The sequence below is a fragment of the Eretmochelys imbricata genome, chromosome 3 (assembly GCF_965152235.1).
Source record: "Eretmochelys imbricata isolate rEreImb1 chromosome 3, rEreImb1.hap1, whole genome shotgun sequence".
NCBI classification, from domain to species: domain Eukaryota; kingdom Metazoa; phylum Chordata; order Testudines; family Cheloniidae; genus Eretmochelys; species Eretmochelys imbricata.
Genome location: NC_135574.1, coordinates 141,469,779 through 141,497,080, shown reverse-complemented (window position 1 = coordinate 141,497,080; position 27,302 = coordinate 141,469,779). Strand labels below are relative to the sequence as shown.

Below are 27,302 nucleotides of genomic sequence, written 5' to 3'. Positions count from 1 at the left end.
ATTTGAGTATTGTGTGATTACGTACATACCAGGCTCTCTTGTTTCACATCCTTCCCTCCTCCTATTAAACTTCTAATTACCACCTGCTCTTATGGATTTGATGACTACTGTCTGGCTTTAGAAGCCAATCTATTGCACTGGTTATAGAATTCTATAACAAAACATCTGGGAATATATGGTACAGTGTCAGTCTTCATATTTGCTGACCTTATTCTAAGCCCTCTGAAAAAAGGAATTGGGGTGGGCTCAAAGGAATTTTGCAGGCATATGGAAATCAGTGTGTAACAGTTTAGGATGAGAGCAGCTTTATTTATGAAATTCCTCATCACTGTTTTATGAGCAGCTTGTACAATTTAAATATATTGTTTTGTGCATAATTAAAATGACCTGCCTCTGGTTGGTATCCGATGTGCCAATTAGCAGACTTGTACACCATTTTTTCCCATCTATATATAACCAATTTATTATTTTGTAAAGGTTCCAATAAGGGATTCTTAGGGGAAAAAAATTGGACCAATTTCATTCCCTGTTTAACTCCACTGGTGTTGATAGAGTTAAATCAGGGATGAATCAGACCCACTGAGGTTAGGAACTAATACACAATATATTAGAGGATATAGTCCAATTTGAATAGTGGGTAACTTGCACTGTGGGGAAGTAATAAAGGAACATGCAAAAAAGGAAGCAGGGTACAAATAGGTTGCACAGCATTTGTTTATTTTTTGCTTTAAAGAACCAATAAAATGAACAATGATTGTCTTTTTTTAAAAAAAGTGGCAATAGCCAAATTATATGTGGAGATGGGTTGGGGGAAAGGGATGTAGGGGAAATGATTGTGCCACAGTGTTTCTTTATGAAAAACAGCTATGGTTTCAGTATAATTTTAGGGTTCAGGTACCTGAATTTTGTACACAAGATCCGCATTTGTAATCTGCCAGTATCCCAGTGGCCATAGCATTCCTAATTTATATAGAAAGGAGCAAATTACAGCTAGCCTCACCTTTAATGCAGCCTGTGGTCTTCATGGGTCCTAGTATACTCAAGTCTAGATGGAACATCACATGCTGGCACCTACAGTTCTCTCTATTCATTCTATCACTTTATTAAGAAGGAAGGTGATATCATGCTTAGTTCTAAAACTCTCTGGCCATCCATGTGCTAGGGGATAACTAAGTAGTAACTTGAGACAAGAGCTGGTTGGAAAACCAAGCTCTTTCTTGTGGAAAACTTTGTGGGGGGAAAATCCCCATTTGTAGTTTTTTGGTGGAAATTTTTTTTTTTTACAAGAAATTCCTCAACAAATAAAAATGAAAATTGTTGTTTGATTTCATTTTCAAATCACATTTCTAAATGAAAATTTCAACTTATAATATTCATTTCAGTTTTTAGAAACTGAAAAATATTGTTTTTCTATTTTGAGGTTTTAGATTTGCGAACTCCCCTTCCCTCCCGCTTACTGTTTTCCATTTTTTTTTCAAAAGGAAAACAGTAAAAGAGTGTGAAAAGTGTCCCTCCCCAACTTTCTCAACTTTCCCTCCTTTTTTCCAGTGGAAAGAGCCTGAGGGTGGAAGGGTAGAGAGTAAAAAAGAAAGAGAGAGAGAAGGGACAAATCCCCAAAATCAAAAATGGAAAACGTTTTTTTATTTTCCAAAAACTGAAACAACATTGTTTAAGCAGGTGCTTAAAGTTAAGTAGGTGCTTAAGTCCTTTACTTAACCTGAGCCTTTAATAAGAAGAACTATGACCAAAACTGTAAAAATAATGCAGACAAAAGAAAAGCATTGTTTATCACAATTAACCCTTTTCCTTCAAAATTTTTTGTACTGCAATACAGAACAGATAGATGCTGGTCTTTATTTAAAAAAACTAAAGACAGACAAAAGCAAAAAGGCAATTAAATATTACTGAATGACTGTGAAATTTAACCTGATCAACTGCACAATCAATTTATTTTTGGCTAGGTAGGTGCCTTGTGGCTGCCTAAATCAAGTTTAGCTATTTCAGAGATCAGATTTCACAGTAACAGCCGTGTTAGTCTGTATTCGCAAAAAGAAAAGGAGTACTTGTGGCACCTTAGAGACTAACCAATTTATTTGAGCATAAGCTTTCGTGTGCTACAGCTCACTTCATCGGATGCATACTGTGGAAAATACAGAAGATGTTTTTATATACACAGACCATGAAAAAAATGGGTGTTTATCACTACAAAAGGTTTTCTCTCCCCCCCACCCCACTCTCCTGCTGGTAATAGCTTATCTAAAGTGATCACTCTCCTTACAATGTGTATGATAATCAAGGTGGGCCATTTCCAGCACAAATCCAGGTTTTCTCCCCCGCACCCCACCCCACTCTCCTGCTGGTAATAGCTTATCTAAAGATTTGAGAGTAACAGCCGTGTTAGTCTGTATTCGCAAAAAGAAAAGGAGAACTTGTGGCACCTTAGAGACTAACCAATTTATTTGAGCATAAGCTTTTGTGAGCTACAGCTCACTGAAAGCTTATGCTCAAATAAATTGGTTAGTCTCTAAGGTTCCACAAGTACTCCTTTTCTTTTAGCTTATCTAAAGTGATCACTCTCCTTACAATGTGTATGATAATCAAGGTGAGCCATTTCCAGCACAAATCCAGGTTTTCTCCCCTCCACCCCACTCCACTCTCCTGTTGGTAATAGTTTATCTAAAGTGATCACTCTCCTTCAGAGAGAGAACTAACTTTGAATTCTCATTTGAAAAGAAAAATCTTTTCCCGGGGGATGGCAAGAGCTAGAATTTCATCCAAGCTAGCAGGAGGCCTGTGGGTTGCAACTAGGGGAGCATTTTTGTGGAAAATAGCTTGCATCATTTTTTCCCCCAAATTTCCTTATTGTGGAAGTTCTGCAGAACTTTAAAAAAAACTTAATTCCATCTCCAATATGTACTACTGTTGCACATCTGTAGTTCTTAATTTTGCACTTCTCTGATTCTTAACCACATCTTACACATGCTAAAGGCCAAACAGTTTATATTTTACTAGAATGCCCATAGCAGACAGAATATTTGTTTTAGTAATTACGGCTTTGAAATTTGGGTTCTTGTCTAAATAGTCTTCTTTGAGTGATGGTCCCTGTGTGTGTTCCACCTGTGGATATGCATGCATACCATGTGCCTGAGTCTGGAATTTTTTGCAAGCCATGACCATTCGTCCGCACATGTGGCATAGTTCTCCTTGAGCTCCAAACCAAGGACATAAAATGTGGTACAGGCTGATGACTCTCCAGTTCCGTCTTACTGCCGCATGGTCTGAGTTAGAATCTTCAGTGTCCTCAGCTCCTTTATTGACTGCATTATTGCTGTAATATATTGTATATAGTTAATTTTAGTAGTTGTCACAGTATAGTTAGATAGGAGTTTTTCCCCATTTTCTTCCCCACCCAGGGACTCCTTTCCCCTTCTCACTGAGAAGTCTGGGATTATGCCCAGGGTCCCAGGGTTCAAAAACTGTTTTCTGCCCTCGCTTCTTTTGGGTGAGCAATGAATATCAACATTGCCTTTACTGCCTGGGTCAGGCTCATATTTCTGCCAAGTGCGACATCTGCTGCTCTTTTCCCACCAGAACTTGTGAGGGTAGAGAACTGAAACTCAGAAAATGTCTCATGGGGAAGGCGATGAAGCCCCAATCAGATCCAGGCCAGGGGCCGCCCCGTAATCAGTCTCTCCCAGTGAGTAGTACCCCTCTGAGCACAAGCTTGGGAATGGAGGCTAAAACTGTTAAGCCTCAAGAGAAGGCTTCACATGAGAGCAAAGGGCATTCTCATAGACATAAGTCTTCATGTAAAATGGCTCCAAGGAGAAAGGCTCCCTCCCTAACCACATGCATGGATGCTAAGGGCTTAGGCCTGAGTAAATCTTCTTGACAGGAGAAGGAGATGCGCAAGGGTATGGGTCTGACAGTTCTGACATTGGCTCCGATGGTGCTCAAATAAGCAGTTCCTAGTGCTCTCTTCCAACCACCATGGTGCCCAGGGAAGCTCTGGCTTTGCCAGCTCCACCAATGGACTCTCCTTGTACCCCAGGGTGATCAGAGACCTATTTCTTCCTGGTGGACGTCTTCTTACTTATCCATATTTACGCCTTCTATTGGGACCATCTCTATTCTGGGACATTGGTACACCAGAGGAAGAGACTAACCTCATCCCACCTGCCAGCCTTGAGGAGCTATATCCTAAGGACTATATCATTGTGATCCTATAAGAAGCATGTAGAAACATAACCAGAACTTAGTTCTGCTCGTGTTTCTAAACTGATCTCCAGAACAAATGAATTCTAATTTACTTATTTTTTTCTTCTACTCTTGAATATCTCATTACAGCTGACATCCAAAATACCATGGGCTAAATTCTGCTATCAGGGTTTGGGTGGTCTGCTTTCCCTAACACCACTGCAAATCTGGAATATAAACTGGAAAAAGTGAGATCAGAATTGGGGCACAATCTCTATTCGTCAGTGGAGTATCTCCAGATTTACAAAAGAATAATCGAGAGCAGAATCTGGCTCAGTATATCGCTGGAATGAGGCCTCTGAATCCATCCAACAGAGACTTTCCCATATGTTGTCAAGTCATGTATAATTTTCCTGGCTCTTCAATAGATTTCTAATATTCCAGGTACAAAATTTCTTATAGAGCATTCTGCAAGGTGCATCTTTGAAACTGTTAGTAGAAGATTCTTTTTGAGGCAAGAAATTGATATATGAAGAAGTCAACCCTTTGTCTCCTATGGCTTCAGAGAGGAAAACTTAAAAGATTAAGTACAGTTACTGTTATAATTATTATGTATTTGTGTTGCAAAAGCCAATTAGACACCCTCTCATGATCAGGACGTCTAGCGCCAGGCATGGTACAAACACCTAGTAAGAGACTGTCCCTGCTCTGCAGAGGTTACAATCTAATATATCACATGCCTATCTTGTTTGCATTTTAGTTTTCAAGTTGTCTGAGCTCTGCTTACATGTAGGCCATATAACCATTATGTGGAAATCAATATGGTCAACTGGTGATTGAGAAATTAAGGGGAGAAAGCTTTCTTCACTCTGAAGAAATGTCTTTTGAATTTCTCCCTAATGAAGTTGACTTCACTGTCTCATGGTGTGATGAAAAAGCTTTCTCACTTTGTCTGCAGTTTGGAGTTTCTCCTATATTTGATGCATACTTTCTTTATACCCGTTCTCTAAATGTAAGATTTGTTAGCCAGAACCCCTGGGTGGCTTACACTGTCTAAATTGGAAGTGGTAGAGCTCCTGATGTTCACTCAAAGGGACTGCATGTGGAGTAATGTGTGTTGTCCTTGGATTACCATGGCTAACTAAAAAACCCCACAAAGGCTGAAAACCAATACAGTCGTTAGTGTGTGCGCACATACTCTCAACAGCGTGATCAAGAAAGCCGCAAGAAACCATGTCTCCTGTAGTAATCAGTGAGGGATTGCTTTGTTGTTTTTATCCACGGTAGGGGTTGATCTGTAACTGCTGCCTCGCTTCTTCTCTCAACAGGCTGCTCAGCTGTGCTGCTTCCGCAGCAGCATGTAGATTTACCAAGTAGAGCTATTGTCTAGGCTTTACAAAAGTCTGGAAATCCCGAGGAGTTTTTGTGAGCTGGGGTTTTCTTCAAATGCTGTGTAATGAAATCCATTCTTGGTTTTGTTCCTTGAGAGAGACAAGCATGACAAACTTGCCTAGTCCTTGTCTTTGCCGTCTTCTCTTGTAGTGAATATTTAGGCAGAATTCTAAATGGTAGGTGCTGATATTTACCTTTGATTTGTGGATCCCCTTAAAGTTTTGTTTAATATTAAATGTTTTTAATGTAGAGGTTTTTCCATAGACTTTTAAAATCTTTGTAACCAGGCTAAAAGACAAAAACAACCAACCAACCATAAGAGGGTCATTTGGGTTTCCTGTTTGATACCTATTAATAGCAGCAGACTATAGATTAAAATACATGCTTGATCATCCTTAAATGAGAATTTGCCAACAGTTACCACACATGTGAGATTACCATAGGTTTTTTCCCCCTAAACTGAGACCTGGAAATAACAGTGGTATGTCTTGGCAAAGGTTAACTTTTTATTGTCACAATTGTACCTGTAGCCTACCTCATACATGCATCTCTCCACAGTTGTCTATGCTTTCTGTTCCTCCTTTTAAAGAGAGAGGAAGGATGGTCGAATGGTTGAGGTGTTAGCCTAGGACTCAGCACACCTGAGTTCAATTCTCTGCTCTACCACAGACTTCCTATGTAAGCTTGGGCAAGTAATTTACTCTCTGACCTCAATTGCTCATCTGTAAAATGGGGATAGTTAGTATTTGGATAGTATTTCACTACCTGACAGGGTTTTGTGAGGGTAAATACATCAAATATGGTGAGGCACTCGTATTGTAATGGGGACCAGATCAGTATCTGAGATGGAAAGGATAGAATTGTAACTTGCCCTACATTGGGCAACTCTTGAAGGCCACTGTCACTGGGTTCCTTCCTCAGGGCACTCACTTGAGCCTCTGGTCGGTGATGTCTGGGCATAGCTGGGTCAGTTGCCTCCCGTGCACCCAGTCGTGGCCAGAAGTGTCCCTGCAGTGCCCTGCTAACAATTTCTCCCTCAAAGGGCTTAAATAAACTCCGCACATTCCTTTTGTCCATCCACAACATCCCTTCTTGGGGTCTGAGTTTATTCAGATAAAACAAACTCAAAAGTAAAACTCAAAGTCCCAAATCAAAATCCATTTTTTACCCTCTTGTCAGGTCACTCCCAGGCCTTTCCTGCTTATTGTCTCAGTCCCATGTCCCGGGACTCTCTGCTGGAGCCTGTTTACTCCTAGCAGTCTCTGATCACGCTACTCCCAGGCCTTCTTGCCTGGAACCTTTCCTGTTGTAGCAGGCCACTCCCAGCGCCTCCCTGCCTGGAGTCTCAGTTGCAGGAATCTCTGCTGGAGCCTGCTTATGCCTAGGAATATTTTATCTCCCTGAACATCTCCCTTCACTGGAGGCATCTGCTGCCCTTTACAGGGAATTACCTGATTCAACCCAGGTGTGCCTTATTCTGTAATCAGGACTGACTAGCTCCAGCCTTCCAGCCCTTAAGAGGCAAGCCACCCTGTAACACTGCATGTTCCAACACACCAATCCAGTCGTAAGAGCCTCAGCCCTGAACAGCTAGTGAGCCTTGCCCTTTCCAGGGTTCCTAACAAATACAAAAGAAAAGCAAATGAATATTCCCAGGGATGTGGTTCATCCCTCTGCCTTCAAAGAGGCTTTTGTTGAGTTGCAGCCACAACTAAGCTCACAGACTGATATGGAGAAATAGCCTCAAAAGATGTATGAGGACGGGGTCCTCTGTTTCTTGAGGGAGGGGCCATCAGGGAACAGTTAGGTGAGGGGCACTTGCCTTTAGCCAGCCCTCTCTCCCATCTGCCACCAACTTTTCTTTTTTTCTGTTTCATGGAGAAGCAGACTTGACTAGATGGTCTTCATTAGCGGTGGGCAACCTACGGCCCGCGGGCCACACACAGCCCATCAGGGTAATCTGCTGGCGGGCCGCCAGACAGTTTGTTTACAGTTGCATGGCTGCCCGCAGGTCCCAGTGGCTGTGACTCACCGTTCCCGGCCAATGGGAGCTGTGAGAAACAGCGCAGGCTCGTACTCTGTAAGAACTCGAAACAAAAACACTTCATTTTTCCTTTCTGGAGCATGACGTATATCATAATCCTCAACTCTAGGACACAATTCAAAAAAATCCTCCTCCTCTTTTTTTGTTGATCTAAATTTTTTGTCATTTCTTTTTAAAATTGTTCTGTACTAGACTTTTGAATTCCTGTTCACTCAAGTTTCAGAGTAGCAGCCGTGTTAGTCTGTATTCGCAAAAAGAAAAGGAGTACTTGTGGCACCTTAGAGACTAACCAATTTATTTGAGCATAAGCTTTCGTGAGCTACAGCTCACTTCATCGCAGAGCATAGAAGGTGTAGCCTAGAAGCTGAGGAGAGGGGCATGAAGGTAGCGTTAAGCTACCTTTTCCCTTCCCAAATTCTGGGCTGCTCTATGGGCCAGTGTGGCCCCTGGTATAGGTTAAAACAGCACTGAAAGGATTCTGCAGCCAAGAATTGCCTGTACCCGATGAAGTGAGCTGTAGCTCACGAAAGCTTATGCTCAAATAAATTGGTTAGTCTCTAAGGTGCCACTAGTACTCCTTTTGTTCACTCAAGGAAATTTCTGTCTATATCCTTTCATTTCTTACAGCACCTTTAGCTCTGCTGCCAACTCTGGTGTGCTTTTCTCTTTTAAGCTCCTCCCTCCAAATCTAATCTCTCTCACTGATGTGGCAGAGTGGGGCCACCTGCTCATTAATCCTGTGTTGGCCAGGGTGTTTAAAATAGTGTTTAAAATCATCAAATTTTGGTGTAGACCTGTTTATAAGCTGACGCCCGCTCTTCGATGCCTCACTTTTTTACCAAAAATATTTGGCTTATGAACGAGTATATACAGTATATTTCCTCTCAGTGAACAGTATAGCTAAACTTCCTTCTTGTAACTACTTCTTATAACTAACTGCCCTGAAAAAAGTGTGTTTCAATTGTCTTGGAGTTACCAAGTTTCTTATCAGGACTTAAATTTCCCAATGTTCACAATGGTTGAGTCTAGGAGCATATCTTCTTTTCACCTCAGTAAAATACATTTTGTAATGAAAATCCACAACTTGTGCATGTTTACAAAAAGAGGGGAAAATAAAATTTGTTATTTTTCCTGTAAACATTTTTCACCCGAGACTACAAAAATAACTAGACTTATTGGGAAACAGTAAAAGTTCTCGACAAAATCTGCACTGTTCAGGAGTCAACATAGTTAATGTAAATACTTTATGGTAATAATGAGTGAGATACCATAGCAGATTTTCTGAAGAGAGGGGGTGAATTTAGATCTACTATGAATGACTTATTTTATTGCATAATCCAATACAGAGAAGAAACTTGGCAATCTATTCTTTCACTGTATACCGAAGTCAAGACAATATTTTTGTAAGATATATAATTGCTACTTAACAAGCACTAATCTTAATTCAGAAGTGTTGTATGGTATTCTATGTCTAATATCAGTAGGAGAGAAGTAATTAAGATGTATGGTTTTTGTAAGTGATCAGGAATGTTTGAATGGGTTACATAAATAACAGACTAATCAAACCATTAAAATGCATACCTTACTGCATATTTGTTCATTTAAATCAGATTTTATTAGAAAATTCTGAAGGAGAATTTTATTTTTCTCTTTATGGTTAACACACTGGCAAATATTAATTTGTGAGTTCCATAGGTAAAATATAATATGTTATGTTTCAGTGTATTTCTTTAAACTAGGTATGATTACAGGGCGATTATATTGTATGAAAAAACTCCGTGATTTTTCAAAACTCACACCTGCCAAATCTCCTCACTAACTCTCTTCACCACTCTGCAGAGAATTCATGATGCCAATGGAAAATCAAACTTAAAAATAAAAGATTCAGACATTTTTCTTGTTTATGTTAGGGTATGTCTACACAGCAAAAAAAAAAAAAAAAAAACCCCCGGCTTGGGCTGCAGGGGTGTTTAGAATTCTGGGCTGGGGCTGCAGCCTCATGTACCCTCCCACCCCCTCATGGTCCTAAAGCCTGGGAATCAGTCTAAGCCCGGCAGTCTACACATCAATGAGAGAGCCCCGCAGCCTGAGCCCTGCGAGCCCGAATCTGCTGGCAGGGGCTAGCTTTGGGTTTTTCTTTGGTGTGTAGACATACCCTTATAGTCTGTTATAACTAGTCGTGTTCCGTTAAACAGAAATGTTTGCAAAGAAAAGGGACCAAATTCACGGTCCATTTTGGTCAACTTCACGGTCATAGGATTTTTAAAGTTATAAATTTCATGATTTCAGCTATTTAAATCTAAAATTTCCCAGTGTTGTAATTGATGGGGTCCTGACCCCAAAAGGAATTGTGGGGGGGGGGGTCCACAAGGTAATTGGGTGGGGCGGGGTTGCAGTACTGCTACTCTTACTTCTGCGCTGCTGCTGGGGAGCGGCAGCTGCTGGCCAGGATCCCAGCTCTGAAGGCAGAACCGCCTCCAGCAGCAGCACGGAAGTAAAGGTGGCAGGGTAGGGTATTATTAGGGTACCCCTGACTTCTGCACTGCTGCTGGTGGGGCGCTGCCTTCAGAGCGAAGCGCCCGACCAACAGCTGCCTCTCTGTGGCTGACTAGCTCTGAAGGCAGTGCAGAACTAAGGGTGGCAATACCGTGACCGCCCTAACATAACCTTGAACTCCCTTTTGGGTCAGGACCCCCAGTTTGAGAAACGCTGGTCCCCCCTGTGAGATATGTATAATATAGGGTAAAAGCACGCAACAGACCAGATTTCATGGGAGGAGACCAGATTTCACAGTCCATGACACGTTTTTCATGGCTGTGAATTTGGTCGGGCCCTATTTATTAGTATGTAACTGATGACATGACATGCCCCACATGTAATCAAAAATTACAAAGTATTGCTCCTCCTTTATTCCAAATAAAGTCAGATGGACTCTAACACAGAATTCAGATCCTGGTTTGGAATACTTCAAAATGCAGCACGTTTTTGCATTCTAGTTTTTGGGTCAATAGATTGTAATAACAGTGGCCATTTGCAAAATTTGGATCCCAGTTTGGATTTTGACCACCACCAAAGTTCAGATCCAGGGTTTTAGCTTGGGCCCTTCTCTAGTTGCAAGCAATTATTTCTTTTCTCATCTCAGTTCCAAATCCATTTCAGCCCTGAAAACTGTATAAGAGAAAAACACACTCTACAGTTGGGTATGCAATATAAAATGGAAGAAGATATTGCTCTTTTCCTGTGAGAATAATTAATATAAGATGTCTTGTAGCTTGTAACCATTTGAGTTATCCCTCCTTTCCCCATTCATGAAAATAAATGCCATGCAAGAGATCACCCTTCAGGTAGTCACTCTTTGTGTTTACACAGGCACAAGCCGTATTTCCCCAGTCAGTGTAGCTATTTACCTCAAAGCTCTGGTTCATTCTTGGGGCTCCACTGTTTTTCATAAACTGTACTGTGGCAGTTTGGCGCAAATCTGATCTGAAACAGCTACTCTGTATAGCCACAACAGCCACTGTTCCCCACTATATTGTCTATATGCTGTGCTTTGCAGGCTTCATGTATTTCCTGCCCCCCCCCCAGCCCCCCGGACAGGAAAATAGGGCCTCTGCATGTGTTTAACCTCACATTTTTGCAGGATACTAATATTTCTGCTCTTAATTGACTATAGTTTTACAGGGGAGTGTGTCCCAGATGTGATTGCTCTAAAATGAAAGAGTATCAGTGTTGGGCTTGAATATCTGCAATCTAATTACCAAAATGCCCTTACATTTTATTTTGAAAGTTTCTTTCACTTAGTTATGACATTTCTAAATGACACTGGTAATCCTGGATTTTTTCCCTTGTTTTTACAGGTGACCTGTAACTGTTTCACCATCAGTAATGGAGAAATGCAGGATGTTGGTGTTGGCCTGTATCCCAGGTACTGTGGACACTGTTTCATTCAGAGGCAAAAACTCTGTGTGTGGCTTTTTATTTTTTATTTTATTGTTTTTTATTTCTAGCTAGCTAGAGGGGTCACTGAAGTAGCAGGTACCATAGCTAAATAAGAAATTAGGAAATGCAAATAAATTACAAGAACATGAAAAACATTATTGAGTTTAAAAATATTTTTAAACTCCTAATTGCAGAGTTTTAACATAATTTAGATAGGACAGCTTTTTATACCTGAATTCTTGTTCTCATGGAGACCCTAATCTCTTCCTGGCAGTGGTAAGGATAAATACTGCCACTAAAACATGAGACTCGGGCTTCTTAAGAAAGTACCAAGAAGCTTGGTTAAATAGTTCCTTGAAAGAATAGGGTTTTTGCAGCCCACCACTTTCCTTTTTGTCACATTGAAAGAGAATATAGGATTTTAGATATGAAAATTAAGAATAATCAAGAAAATATTATAATGACACTTTGGTATGCCCACACCTTGATACTGCATGCGGTTCTGATCGCCCATCTCAGAAAAGATACGTTAGAAATGGATAAGGTACAAATCTCAGATGCTGGTGTTCTGTCCTCCTGTTGCCAGCTATCTCCTTCGTGCACAGGGGCTGATGGTCAGATGAAATCTCCCTTGCCCAGGGCATAGATAGGTTTCTTTGACCTCCTCAAGATTCATAGGGGCTTCTGTATGGTTCAGTGCAGGACTGGGTCCAGAAATGGTTCAGTGCAGCCCTTGGCAAAGCCTTCCACTTGGTCTACCAGAACAGCTTCCATTTTGGGTGACAAAAAGGTCACTCTCATCAATACTGAATCAGCTGAGTATGATAAAGAAAAAAAGGAGCCCTGCAGGTGGCCAATCTCTCCTTGCTCCTTTTCACGTACAGTTTTGGAGGGGCTGTCTCTGAAGGGTTCCACATCACACAGCTGCTCCTCCCTCCTGGTGTCTCCTCCTTTGTTAGCGGGATTGGAGATCTGCTGAATGTATTTTATGCGCTCCCTCTCATTCTCATGTCCTCCAGAATATTAAGACAATGGGAAAAGAGGTGTTTTTAATAACTAGTGACTGTGCAGGATCTGGCACTCAGTGCGTCAGCTTTTTTCCAGGAGAGATCACATCCCATTTCCTCTGGTCCCATACCTTCTCTCAGTATCCAGGCCTCTGTGGTCCCTGGGTAATGTCTGCCTGAAGGCTATTAGTCAAAGGTGGACACTGGCAGAGTGGTGGTTGGTGGCTAAGTGGTAGATATCCCCCGTTAGCAATCAAAAAGCAAGTTATCCGAGAGATACTCAGTATAAGAACCATCCTAGTAGAATTTTCTACCGGGATTGAACTACAGCCTTTGTGGATCTAAAATCATGAGCATATATTGCTTGAGCTAACAGGCCGGACCCATTACCTCAAAGGCAGTAGCACAAACCTCTGTACACAGTCTAACTGCTAGAAGGGGGCAGAGAGCCACATTTTGTTACGCAAAGGTGCTGGGTTAAATTTACTTGTTAGTACGGGGACAACGGATGTGAGCCAAAATCCGATTCCACCCTGACGATACTGGAATTCTTTTATGGAGGGTTCATCACCATGACAGGGCAAGCTTCTGCCCTGTGTGCTATGCAATTGAGGGCTGCCTGGTAGGGTCACACTCAGTGCTAAGACATCGTCACATGGAAATACGAAACATATAGAGAGACAAATTACTGTAAACCATCTCCTCCGATAGAGGGGACTAAGGAGAGAAGATTTCAGTGAGGCTCCCCTCAGAGTTTCCTCCCAAATTGTTCTATGGAAGAGCATATGTGTTTGTGCATGTGTGTACTACTCCCCATTCCCACATACCATGGAGCAGGCTGCAGTGCCGCCCCACAAATCCTATGGATCCTCTGGAGGCCAGAGTATCCGAAGGGAGATGTTGGATCCCTGATGCCTTCAGTACCACCTACAGAAATATACAGTTCTAAGATGTATTCCATTTCTACCCTGAATTCTGGTGGGGGGACCAATGGGAATGAAGCACATTCCCTTGTCTCCAGCCTATATACTCTGCCCTGGCCCACCCCTCTCCCTCACACAGAGCCCTCACAGGGAGGCAGCAGCCCCCTTCTTCCCCCCTCCCCCCCCCCCGCCCTTTCCATGCAGAACAGTGAGAAGGAGGAATGAGCAAATGTGCAGGTCAAGGAGAATGATCAAGGCGGGGCTCCTGTTATTAAAGAATATAAATCTTCTAAACCTTCATTTTCTTCACCTAACCGACCACACTTGATTACCAGGGATTTTCCTTGTTTGATAAACTGATTGCCTGGTGCATTAGATGTAACTCAGTGAGCTCATGTTAAATAATTCAGGAGGTACTGGCAGTGGAGGATCCTTCTTTCTAATGTTCTCTGTTTCTCTCTCTCCCCCCTCCCACCCCAGCATGTCTCTCTTGAACCACAGCTGTGACCCAAACTGTGTGATCGTTTTTGAGGGACGCCAGCTTCTACTTCGGTCAGTCCGGGAGATCCAGATTGGTGAAGAGGTAATTAACTTGTCCTCCCTTCCATCACTGACACCTGCAGCAGTGACATCTCCCTAAATAAATGCCAGACTGCAGGGCCACCAGTTTAATATTTTGTTGATATATTGATGCTAGTTTCTATCACATAGCTATCAAGGAGAAGATGATAAATAGAATCATCTCTTCACACTGGCTGGGCCCCATAATCATTACATCTCATAAATCACAGGCAGCCTTGATAAATTCTTGTTCCTCCATTCCTCCTTTAGGCACTTAATTTTGTTTGTATTTGAACGCCTTTACCCTGATGGAAATGCATGATATTTCTGGGACGATTGCAACGCTCACTAAGTCATCACAACAATAAGAGTTTGTCAGGCTGCCACCACACTGTAGCAGTAAACCTTTCGTTGGCAGTGAAAGTAGCAAGACAGGGTTTGTTTGCTTGTCAGTTTCATTAAAAATGACTTGGAGAAATCCCTTTCAAAGTGATTTATGTGTTCTGATGTGAGGAATTCTCAACTTGTTTTTTAGTTGCCATTTGTACTACTTTTAAAATCAGTTGTGATGGCTGAAATATTTCCAGGTAAACAAATATCACACCGACTTGGTGTTGAATTTGCTGAGTAGGGCCATTATCCTGCAAAGACTGATGCATGTGCATAACTTTAAGTACACGAGTAGCCCCTCTAAGATCACAATACTTACCAGTGTAAGTCTTTGTAGAACTAGGGCCTATCTTCAATCCAATGCATTTATGTGTCTCAGTCTTTGGGGGATCTGAAGGGCATATAGATTCCACATTTACAACTTTGCAATATCTGATGTTCTATCGTCTTAATGCTATTTTTGTTTTTTTAAAATCATCTACCTCTAAACAACAATGCAATGGAGATAAGTCATAAAGGGTGAAAATCCTTCATAGCCATAATAATAAGATTCTTTAGGAAAATCAAGGAAAACATCTTTGCAGTACATACTTTTTTTGCCAGGAACAATCTCTCAGGATTCAGTGTGTTTTTCTGCAGTTATCAACTGCAAACTTCACTCTGCCTAAAATTCTTATTCAGGCCAGAAATGTATATACTTATTTTTCTTCCTTTTTTTTTTTAACTACATGCCCTTCTTAACCAATTTACTGAAGTGAGTTATTTATTACAAAAAAGAGTGGAATAAACTTTAACGAGGTCTCCACAGTATCCAAGAACAAATCCTAAACTCTGAAGCTACTTCATTTTTCTCCATGCTTGGATTTTTTTTCGGGTGAATTTCACCAAACATGAATGTCACTCAGTATAGCACAATGATGGGCCTAATACGAGAACATGAATAGAATTCTGATTTCCTGATTTGTAAGACCAGTGCACTAACTCTACTATGACTTTGACCTAAGAAGCTGTGACACACCAAGTCTAAATTTGGAAGTGAATGCATCACTCATGGAAGCCTCTGGCCGAAAATCAGTGGTGAGATAAGTATGGTGTTTATTAGTCACTGGTTGTAAGCTGCTCAGAAAACAGATGTAATTTGCAGTGACTTTGGCAGCCGCAGGACCTTAAAAATGAATGCAACTTTCACATGTGGGAGCAAATATTCAAAAACTCTCAGCTCCCATTTAGGCATTGAAATAAAGGCTAGATTTTCAAAATAGATCAGCTCAATATGTTGAGCTATTTTCAGTTTCTTGATCCAGAGGCAATCCTGGCAATTAGAGGCTGATCCAGTGGATATAGTGTACTTGGACTTTCAGAAAACCTTTGACAAGGTCCCTCACTGAAGTCTCTGAAGCAAACTAAGCAGTCATGGAATAAGAGGGAAAGTCCTCTCATGGATCAGGAACTGGTTAAAAGATAGGAAAAAGGTTTTTTCAGAATGGAGAGAGGTAAATAGTAGTGTTCCCCAGGGGTCTTTACTAGGACCAGTGCTGTTCAACATATTCATAAATGATCTGGAAAAATGGGTAAACAGTGAGGTGTCAAAGTTTCAGATGATATAAAATTGCTCAAGATAGTTAAGTTCAAAGCAGAGTGCGAAAAGTTACAATGAAATCTCACAAAACTGGGTGACTGGGCAACAAAATGGCAGATGAAATTCCATGTTGATAATTGCAAAGTAATGCACATTGGAAAATATAATCCCAAATATCATAATGCCAGTATATAAATCCATGGTATACCCACAGCTTGAATACTGCCTGCAGTTCTGGTCACCCCGTCTCAAAAAAGATACTTTAGAAATGGAAAAGGTACAGAGAAGAGTAACACAAATGATTAGGGTATGGAACAGCTGCCAGATGAGGAGAGAATAAAAACATTGGGACTGTTCAGCATGGCAAAGAGACGACTAAGGGGGGATCTGATAGAGGTCTATGAAATCATGAGTGGTGTGGAGAAAGTCAATAAGGAGCGTTATCGAACCTGTCACACATAACACTAGAACTATGGGTCACCCAATGAAATTAATTGTCATGAGGTCTGAAACAAAAGGAAGCATTTCTTCACACAACGCACAGTCAACCTGTGAAACTTGTTGCCAGGGATGTTGTCAAGGCCAAAACTATAACTTGGTTCAAAAAATAATTGGATAAATTTATGCAGGATAGGTCCATCAATGACTATTAGCCAAGATGATCAGATATTCAACCCCACCCCGAAGCCTCTTACTGCCAGATGCTGGGACTGGACAACAGGGGATGGATCACTTGATAAATGTCCTGTTTTGCTCATTCCCTTTGACGCATCTGACATTGGCCACTATTGGAAGACAGGATTCTGGGCCAGATGGGCCATCGGTCTGACCCAGGATGGCGTTCTTATGTTCTGTGCTTGTTTTGGTGCCTAAATGGGAGCTGAGTTTTTTTAAAAATCTGGCCTGAAGAGGGCAGATGTTGTGGGATAGAGAAAAAGCAACTAACATTGAGGGTTTGTGGTAATACAGGTGCCCCCTCATTTAACCCAAAAATAGTGGATTGAGTTACATGCCAGTTAATTATGCATTCATGTATGTTAGTGGAAAAAAAGGATATAAATGATAAAGTGATATTTGGTATGAATATATCAAATGAATATCATTTACACCTGGAGCAGGAAAAAGGAAAAGAAAAATAATCTATTAGGAGGGTGTAAGGAAAGGTAGGGGGTTCTGCATTATTTTATATCCTCATGTCAGTTGGTTTTCCTATTATATCTCTGCCTCTTTCGACCTTCTCTCTGGTATAAGTGAGATCAGAATCTGATCCGATGGGGCAGTACAACGTGCAAGTCAGGGCAGAATCTGGCCCTGTATCAGTATAAAAATAGTGCTTCCAAAATGGATTTAAGGTTAAGTATAAGGTGTTGTTTCAAGTCATGTAGCAACAAGAAAGTTCAAAGAATTTTAAGGATTAGAAAGCCATTTATAGGCAGAATGTGGCACCTTAGGTAATGGCAAATAAAAGTCTGAGTAATCAATTACACTTATTGGGGAAAAAAAATCACAGTAGTGACTCAAAGCCAGGCTATAAAAAGAGCACTCTTGTGTAGTTATCCATACAGGAACAAACTCTATGGGAATTCCAGACCCTTGCCAGGGCAATACGAAGCACTAGAATTTTATATTTTCATTAGACCAGTGAGAAATAAAAATAATGTTGCACTTCTATAACACCTTCCAACTGAGGATCTCAAAGCAATTTACAGTCATCAGTGATTTATGATCCCCATTTTACCAGTGAGGAAATGGAGACATAGGGTATGTCAACACACCTGCTGGGAGTGAGTCTTGCAGCCCGGGTTGACAGACTTGTGCTAGTGGGACTCACGCTAGGATGCTAAAAATAGGAATGTGGACCTTCCAGCTCAGTCTGAAGATAGAACTCTGCAGCCTATCGATAGGGGTGGGCTTCAGAGCCCAAGTGGCAGCTCAAGCCCAAATGTCAAAACTATGTGTACACAGCTATTTTCAGGTTTCAGAGTAACAGCCGTGTTAGTCTGTATTCGCAAAAAGAAAAGGAGTCCTTGTGGCACCTTAGAGACTAACCAATTTATTTGAGCATGAGCTTTCGTGAGCTACAACTCACTTCATCAGATTCATACCGTGGAAACTGCAGCAGACTTTATATATACACAGAGAATATGAAACAATACCTCCTCCCACCCCACTGTCCTGCTGGTAACAGCTTATCTAAAGTGAGCAACAGGTTAGGCCATTTCCAGCACAAATCCAGGTTTTCTCACCCTCCACCCCCCCACACAAATTCACTCTCCTGCTGGTGATAGCCCATCCAAAGTGACAACTCTTTACACAATGTGCATGATAATCAAGTTAGGCCATTTCCTGCACAAATCCAGGTTCTCTCACTCCCTCACCCCCCTCCAAAAACCCACCCCCATACACACACAGACTCACTCTCCTGCTGGTAATAGCTCATCCAAACTGACCACTCTCCAAGTTTAAAACCAAGTTAAACCAGAACATCTGGGGGGGGGGGTAGGAAAAAACAAGAGGAAATAGGCTACCTTGCATAATGACTTAGCCACTCCCAGTCTCTATTTAAGCCTAAATTAATAGTATCCAATTTGCAAATGAATTCCAATTCAGCAGTTTCTCGCTGGAGTCTGGATTTGAAGTTTCTTTGTTTTAAGATAGCGACCTTCATGTCTGTGATTGCGTGCCCAGAGAGATTGAAGTGTTCTCCGACTGGTTTATGAATGTTATAATTCTTGACATCTGATTTGTGTCCATTTATTCTTTTACGTAGAGACTGTCCAGTTTGACCAATGTACATGGCAGAGGGGCATTGCTGGCACATGATGGCATAAATCACATTGGTGGATGTGCAGGTGAACGAGCCTCTGATAGTGTGGCTGATGTTATTAGGCCCTGTGATGGTGTCCCCTGAATAGATATGTGGGCACAATTGGCAACGGGCTTTGTTGCAAGGATAAGTTCCTGGGTTAGTGGTTCTGTTGTGTGGTATGTGGTTGTTGGTGAGTATTTGCTTCAGGTTGCGGGGCTGTCTGTAGGCAAGGACTGGCCTGTCTCCCAAGATTTGTGAGAGTGTTGGGTCATCCTTTAGGATAGGTTGTAGATCCTTAATAATGCGTTGGAGGGGTTTTAGTTGGGGGCTGAAGGTGACGGCTAGTGGCGTTCTGTTATTTTCTTTGTTAGGCCTGTCCTGTAGTAGGTAACTTCTGGGAACTCTTCTGGCTCTATCAATCTGTTTCTTTACTTCCGCAGGTGGGTATTGTAGTTGTAAGAAAGCTTGACAGAGATCTTGTAGGTGTTTGTCTCTGTGTGAGGGGTTGGAGCAAATGCGGTTGTATCGCAGAGCTTGGCTGTAGACGATGGATCGTGTGGTGTGGTCAGGGTGAAAGCTGGAGGCATGCAGGTAGGAATAGCGGTCAGTAGGTTTCCGGTATAGGGTGGTGTTTATGTGACCATTGTTTATTAGCACTGTAGTGTCCAGGAAGTGGATCTCTTGTGTGGACTGGACCAGGCTGAGCCCGTTGCCAATTGTGCCCACATATCTATTCAGGGGACACCATCACAGGGCCTAATAACATCAGCCACACTATCAGAGGCTCGTTCACCTGCACATCCACCAATGTGATTTATGCCATCATGTGCCAGCAATGCCCCTCTGCCATGTACATTGGTCAAACTGGACAGTCTCTACGTAAAAGAATAAATGGACACAAATCAGATGTCAAGAATTATAACATTCATAAACCAGTCGGAGAACACTTCAATCTCTCTGGGCACGCAATCACAGACATGAAGGTCGCTATCTTAAAACAAAGAAACTTCAAATCCAGACTCCAGCGAGAAACTGCTGAATTGGAATTCATTTGCAAATTGGATACTATTAATTTAGGCTTAAATAGAGACTGGGAGTGGCTAAGTCATTATGCAGGGTAGCCTATTTCCTCTTGTTTTTTCCTACCCCCCCCCCCCCAGATGTTCTGGTTTAACTTGGTTTTAAACTTGGAGAGTGGTCAGTTTGGATGAGCTATTACCAGCAGGAGAGTGAGTCTGTGTGTGTATGGGGGTGGGTTTTTGGAGGGGGGTGAGGGAGTGAGAGAACCTGGATTTGTGCAGGAAATGGCCCAACTTGATTATCATGCACATTGTGTAAAGAGTTGTCACTTTGGATGGGCTATCACCAGCAGGAGAGTGAATTTGTGTGGGGGGGTGGAGGGTGAGAAAACCTGGATTTGTGCTGGAAATGGCCTAACCTGTTGCTCACTTTAGATAAGCTATTACCAGCAGGACAGTGGGGTGGGAGGAGGTATTGTTTCATATTCTCTGTGTATATATAAAGTCTGCTGCAGTTTCCACGGTATGCATCTGATGAAGTGAGCTGTAGCTCACGAAAGCTCATGCTCAAATAAATTGGTTAGTCTCTAAGGTGCCACAAGGACTCCTTTTCTTTTTGCGAATACAGACTAACACGGCTGTTACTCTGAAACCTGTCATTATGCAAGGCACTGCATTTAGCCGTATGGAGTGGAAATCTATCAACTGCATGAAAAAACTTGCACAGATACAGACAGACATCATCTTCCTTTCCAAATGCAAACAGATGGACATCGTACCAAAAGGACTGAAGGTAAAAAATCCATTACAATCTACATACCACACAGACTATGCTGACAGCTTGTGCCACACGCTCTCAAAGAAACTGCGGAATCACCTGATCAACATCCTCTACAGCAAACAGGGAAAGATAAAGAATGAGCTCTCAAAAATGGATACTCTCATAAAAAACCAACCTTCCACACAAACTTCCTCGTGGCTGGATTTTACTAAAACTAGACAAGCCATTTACAACGCACACTTTGCTTCTCTACAAAAGAAAAAGGACACTAAACTTTCTAAACTACTACATGCTACAAGGGGCCACAGCAATGGTTCCCTCAACCCACCTAGCAATATTGTTAACCTATCCAACTATACTCTCAGCCCAGCAGAAGCAGCTGTTCTATCTCGGGGCCTCTCCTTCTGCCCCTCCACCCCCACGAACATGATACAGTTCTGTGGTGACCTAGAATCCTATTTTCGACGTCTCCGACTCAAGGAATATTTCCAAAATACCTCTGAACAACATACTAATCCACAGAGGTCTCCCTACCAACACTACAGAAAGAAGGATTCTAGGTGGACTCCTCCTGAAGGTCGAAACAGCAGACTGGACTTCTACATAGAGTGCTTCCGCAGACGTGCACGGGCTGAAATTGTGGAAAAGCAGCATCACTTGCCCCATAACCTCAGCCATGCGGAACGCAATGCCATCCACAGCCTCAGAAACAACTCTGACATCATAATCAAAAAGGCTGACAAAGGAGGTGCTGTTGTCATCATGAATAGGTCGGAATATGAACAAGAGGCTGCTCGGCAGCTCTCCAACACGAGTTTCTACAAGCCATTACCCTATGATCCCACTGAGAGTTACCAAAAGCAGCTACAGCATTTGCTCAAGAAACTTCCTGAAAAAGCACAAGATCAAATCCGCACAGACACACCCCTGGAACCCCGACCTGGGATATTCTATCTACTACCCAAGATCCATAAACCTGGAACTCCTGGGCGCCCCATCATTTCAGGCATTGGCACCCTGACAGCAGGATTGTCTGGCTATGTAGACTCCCTCCTCAGGCCCTATGCTACCAGCACTCCCAGCTACCTTCGAGACACCACTGACTTCCTGAGGAAACTTCAATCCATCGGTGATCTTCCTGATAACACCATCCTGGCCACTATGGATGTAGAAGCCCTCTACACCAACATTCCACACAAAGATGGACTACAAGCCGTCAGGAACACTATCCCCGATAATGTCACGGCTAACCTGGTGGCTGAACTTTGTGACTTTGTCCTTACCCATAACTATTTCACATTTGGGGACAATGTATACCTTCAGATCAGCGGCACTGCTATGGGTACCCGCATGGCCCCACAGTATGCCAACATTTTTATGGCTGATTTAGAACAACGCTTCCTCAGCTCTCGTCCCCTAAAGCCCCTACTCTACTTGCGCTACATTGATGACATCTTCATCATCTGGACCCATGGAAAAGAAGCCCTTGAAGAATTCCACCATGATTTCAACAATTTCCATCCCACCACCAACCTCAGCCTGGTCCAGTCCACACAAGAGATCCACTTCCTGGACACTACAGTGCTAATAAACAATGGTCACATAAACACCACCCTATACCGGAAACCTACTGACCGCTATTCCTACCTGCATGCCTCCAGCTTTCACCCTGACCACACCACACGATCCATCGTCTACAGCCAAGCTCTGCGATACAACCGCATTTGCTCCAACCCCTCACACAGAGACAAACACCTACAAGATCTCTGTCAAGCTTTCTTACAACTACAATACCCACCTGCGGAAGTAAAGAAACAGATTGATAGAGCCAGAAGAGTTCCCAGAAGTTACCTACTACAGGACAGGCCTAACAAAGAAAATAACAGAACGCCACTAGCCGTCACCTTCAGCCCCCAACTAAAACCCCTCCAACGCATTATTAAGGATCTACAACCTATCCTAAAGGATGACCCAACACTCTCACAAATCTTGGGAGACAGGCCAGTCCTTGCCTACAGACAGCCCCGCAACCTGAAGCAAATACTCACCAACAACCACATACCACACAACAGAACCACTAACCCAGGAACTTATCCTTGCAACAAAGCCCGTTGCCAATTGTGCCCACATATCTATTCAGGGGACACCATCACAGGGCCTAATAACATCAGCCACACTATCAGAGGCTCGTTCACCTGCACATCCACCAATGTGATTTATGCCATCATGTGCCAGCAATGCCCCTCTGCCATGTACATTGGTCAAACTGGACAGTCTCTACGTAAAAGAATAAATGGACACAAATCAGATGTCAAGAATTATAACATTCATAAACCAGTCGGAGAACACTTCAATCTCTCTGGGCACGCAATCACAGACATGAAGGTCGCTATCTTAAAACAAAGAAACTTCAAATCCAGACTCCAGCGAGAAACTGCTGAATTGGAATTCATTTGCAAATTGGATACTATTAATTTAGGCTTAAATAGAGACTGGGAGTGGCTAAGTCATTATGCAAGGTAGCCTATTTCCTCTTGTTTTTTCCTACCCCCCCCCCCCCCCCAGATGTTCTGGTTTAACTTGGTTTTAAACTTGGAGAGTGGCCAGTTTGGATGAGCTATTACCAGCAGGAGAGTGAGTCTGTGTGTGTATGGGGGTGGGTTTTTGGAGGGGGGTGAGGGAGTGAGAGAACCTGGATTTGTGCAGGAAATGGCCTAACTTGATTATCATGCACATTGTGTAAAGAGCTGTCACTTTGGATGGGCTATCACCAGCAGGAGAGTGAATTTGTGTGGGGGGGTGGAGGGTGAGAAAACCTGGATTTGTGCTGGAAATGGCCTAACCTGTTGCTCACTTTAGATAAGCTATTACCAGCAGGACAGTGGGGTGGGAGGAGGTATTGTTTCATATTCTCTGTGTATATATAAAGTCTGCTGCAGTTTCCACGGTATGCATCTGATGAAGTGAGCTGTAGCTCACGAAAGCTCATGCTCAAATAAATTGGTTAGTCTCTAAGGTGCCACAAGGACAGCTATTTTCAGTATGCTAGCCCGAACCCTGCTCGTGTAAGTCAGTCAGGCCAGGCTGCAAGACTCACTCTTTGCAGCTGTGTAAACGTATCCAGAGAGGTTAAGTCACTGGTCACTGGTTTTAGACACTGCTGTTGTGCTTATCTCAGTATAATATAAAGTGGAAGGCCCAGTGTAGCTCTAGTGGAGCAGGTATAACTGAGATAGAATCAGGCCTAGATTAGGTTCTAAAGCGCTTATCATTTAAATTGGATGATATTGATCAGGTCAGTGATAAACATATATGGTCCATCTAAAAATGGTGCAGCTTTCTTTTTCCCTGCCAGTTTTGAGCAAACTGGAGCTGTTTGATGGTTTTATTCTCTCATCCACTGGGAATTTGTTGGTTTGCATGTTTTTGATGTGAAATCATGTGACACTAGTTTTGATTTCATTTTGCGTTGAACTTTGGGGTTCTTTCAAACCTCAAAACCAAGGTGAATCTCAGGAGCTGTGAAACTGGGCAGGTTAAAACAGAAAAAAATGTTTGCACAAATCCCCGTAGAGAGAAACTGCTGAGTCTGAAGTGACTCTGAATTTGATGAAAATGTAATCACTCTTAACATCACGTACAAAATATCCTGGTAATAAATGCATCTTGTTTATGAAGAATTTAGTATAGATTACCCCAAGAATTCAAAAATCACAAATCAGGCCACCAGCAACTCAAGAGATTAGTTTAAAATCATCAGACTTAAAAATAATAATAAATATGGGGATCTTTTTCTTTGCCTTCTGGGGTATGTGCCATTAAGGATTCACATTTACAAGCTTTTCTCCACAACCACATATGCTAAAATCTTACTGTTTTTTAGATTAGAAGCTGAGATTCTCATATAATCACCTGTTTCTAAGCGCTGGGGCATTAGGGAAAAATGAAATTTCACAAGGCTAATAATAAAATTGCAAGAATTAGCAACATGGAGAATTATTTGGTTGTTATGTTTTGTTTAGGAAACCAAACGTTCCATAGTGGGCTCTGATCTCAGTTATGTCAGTTTTACACTTGTGAAGTTCCATGGAATCAGTGCACAAACATCCTCTGCTCTCCCCGGTTCCTGCCAGTGCACACTCCATCAAGTGCTCAGAGGGGCAGCTCCTATTTCTATACTGACATAACTGGTACACCTAGGCCTTGTCTGCACTACACAATTAAGACAATCTGTGTTAAGCTGACATACTGCCGCCGCAGTAATTAGTGCGGTATTTCATGTCCACACTACCCTCCTTCTGCTGGTGTTGGCATCCTCACCAGGAGCACTTGCACCAACTTAAGGGGAGCAGTGTGGAGGGCTGAGAGCCTGGGCTCTCAGTTCAGCGTGGAACTTCCAACTGGTGGGACAGCCCAACTCAGCACCAGGCAACTGGGCTCGGAGCTCAGTGTGGTGCTGACGGGTGATGTAAGTAATGCCTTGTCTACACAGACACTGCATTGCCCTAAGTCAGAGGTGGGCAAACTATGGCCCGCGGGACCATCCTGCCTGGCCCCTGAGATCCTGGCCCAGGAGGCTAGCTCCCGGCCCCTCTCCCGCTGTCCCCCATCCCCCACAGCTGTGCCGCCCGGGGGCAATGCTCTGGGTGGCAGGGCTGCACGCTCATGCAGGGAAGCGCGGCAGCGTATCTGGCTCTGGCTGGGCAGCACAGCAGCCAGACATGCTGCTCTGAGCAGCATGGTAAGGGGGCCGGGGGGGTTGGATAAGGGGCAGGGAGTCCCTGGGGGCAGTCAGGTAACAGGGAGCTGGGGATGGTTGGATGGGGCGGAGGTTCTAGGGGGCAGTCAGGGGACAGGGAGCGGGGGGAGTTAGATGGGGGTGGAGTTGGTTAGGGGTGGGGGTTCCGGGAGGGGGTGGTCAGGGGAAAAGGAGAGGGGGGTTTGGATGGGTGGGGAGTTCTAAGGGGGACAGTCGGGGGCGGATAGTGTGCAGGGGCCAGGCTGTTTGGGGAGGCACAGACTTCCCGGCCCTCCATACAGTTTCGCACCCTGATATGGCCCTCAAGCCAAAAGGTTTGCCCACCCCTGCCCTAAGTACATCTCCCTAAGCACTACGCCTCTCATGGTTGAGTTATTAAGACGGAGTAGTGGGGGACTTACATCAGCAGGAGCAATGCTGTAGTGTAGACCTGGCCCTAGTAACAAAAATATAGAGCAAAAGGAAAAGGAGTACTTGTGGCACCTTAGAGACTAACAAATTTATTTGAGCATAACCTTTCGTGAGGTACAGCTCACTTCATATAGAGAATACGAATAGAACGATAAATATTTACACACACATTAAAAATCAGTACCAAATATAGAATTTTGCAATTTAAAGCAATTTCTACAACAACATTTATTCCAGAATCCTCACACTTTGGGCTTGTCAACACAGATATTTAGTTGGTGGCAAGCTAGAGTGTAAATCTACCCTATGTTAGCTTGCCGTGCACCAACTGTCCATGTGCACCCTGCTGACGTTAATTAACAGTTCATTAATGCTCTTTGTTCTGGTCCCCTTTCAAAGAGGACTAGATCAAAGTGCATTGATAAACAGTTAAGTGTATCAGCAGGGTGTACATGAACAGTTGTGCCATAGCTTCACACCACAGCTTGCTGCAAACTAAATATTTGTGTAGTCAAGTCCTTAGAGTTTTAAGTGGCAGATATGGAATTCCTAGGCTCCTTGGAAACATAGGTTTGAATCCCAGCAGGGTCAGTTCAATGTCAGTGTCCTCACAGAGGCCAACATCTTCAGTGTTGAGGCCCTGACTATCCAGCACCAGCTGAGGTGGGGCAGGCACTGTGTGCGCATGCCTGATGTACACTTACCAAAAAAAGTACTGTAGGCCCAACTCACCAAAGGAGAAAGGAAACGAGGAGGCCAAAAGAAACACTTTAAAGACACCCTCAAGATAAAGATCAAGAGATGGGGCATCAACACCGCACACTGGGAGACAGCAGCCCAGGATAGGGATGACTGGTGAAGACTTGTCAGAGAGGGAACGTCCACTTTTGTGGAAAATCGCCTTGCCCTGGTCGCAGAAAAATGCCAGAAAAGAAAGGAAAGACAACTGTCATGCAGCAATCATGGCCCAACCCTGTCTTCCAACACCACCTGCAGTCTGTCAACAAACCTGTGGCTAAAGGATCAGAATCCTCAGTCACAAAAGGGCCCATGAAAAATAAAACCCGTGAAAGAGATTCTCCTCCTCCTCGAGGGATCACTGACAACCTTTCTGATGAGGATGATCAATTGGGTTGCATACAGTGTGTGAGGTCCTTTTGGATATGACATTAAAAACCAGTGTCTGGCCTGTGCCCCGAGTTCTACTCTCTTATGTACCCATCCAAAGTATTGAAGACATTTAGAGAAAAAATCCCTTTGGAGGAAATGGAGCCATGTGGAAGAACCTCCTCCAGTTTTGGAACTTGGAGTTTGTATTTCATTCCCTTGTGAATCTTGGTCCTAGTAGAACTCTTTTACCTTCCCCTTATGGCCTTTCTCCCCTATTGTTTTCCTCATCTCCTTTCCCTGTGTTGGGCTGAGCTGTAAGGGCACACAGCTTCACCTGGGGTGTAACTAGCAGCACAGTGAAACTGACTGAAATCCTGATGT

At 42.9% G+C, this 27,302-nt stretch overlaps 1 protein-coding gene across 3 annotated transcripts in view; it reads left to right on the top strand.

Annotated features, from left to right (window-relative positions):
* The window catches only part of SMYD3 (SET and MYND domain containing 3), a 657,545-nt gene that overhangs the window by 525,544 nt on the left and 104,699 nt on the right, over positions 1-27,302 (top strand). For all 3 annotated transcript variants that reach the window (XM_077811879.1, XM_077811878.1, XM_077811880.1), the window contains 2 exons: positions 11,491-11,558; positions 13,983-14,085. In XM_077811879.1, coding sequence (XP_077668005.1) covers positions 11,491-11,558; positions 13,983-14,085 — 171 coding nt within the window. The remainder of the gene's footprint in view (positions 1-11,490; positions 11,559-13,982; positions 14,086-27,302) is intronic.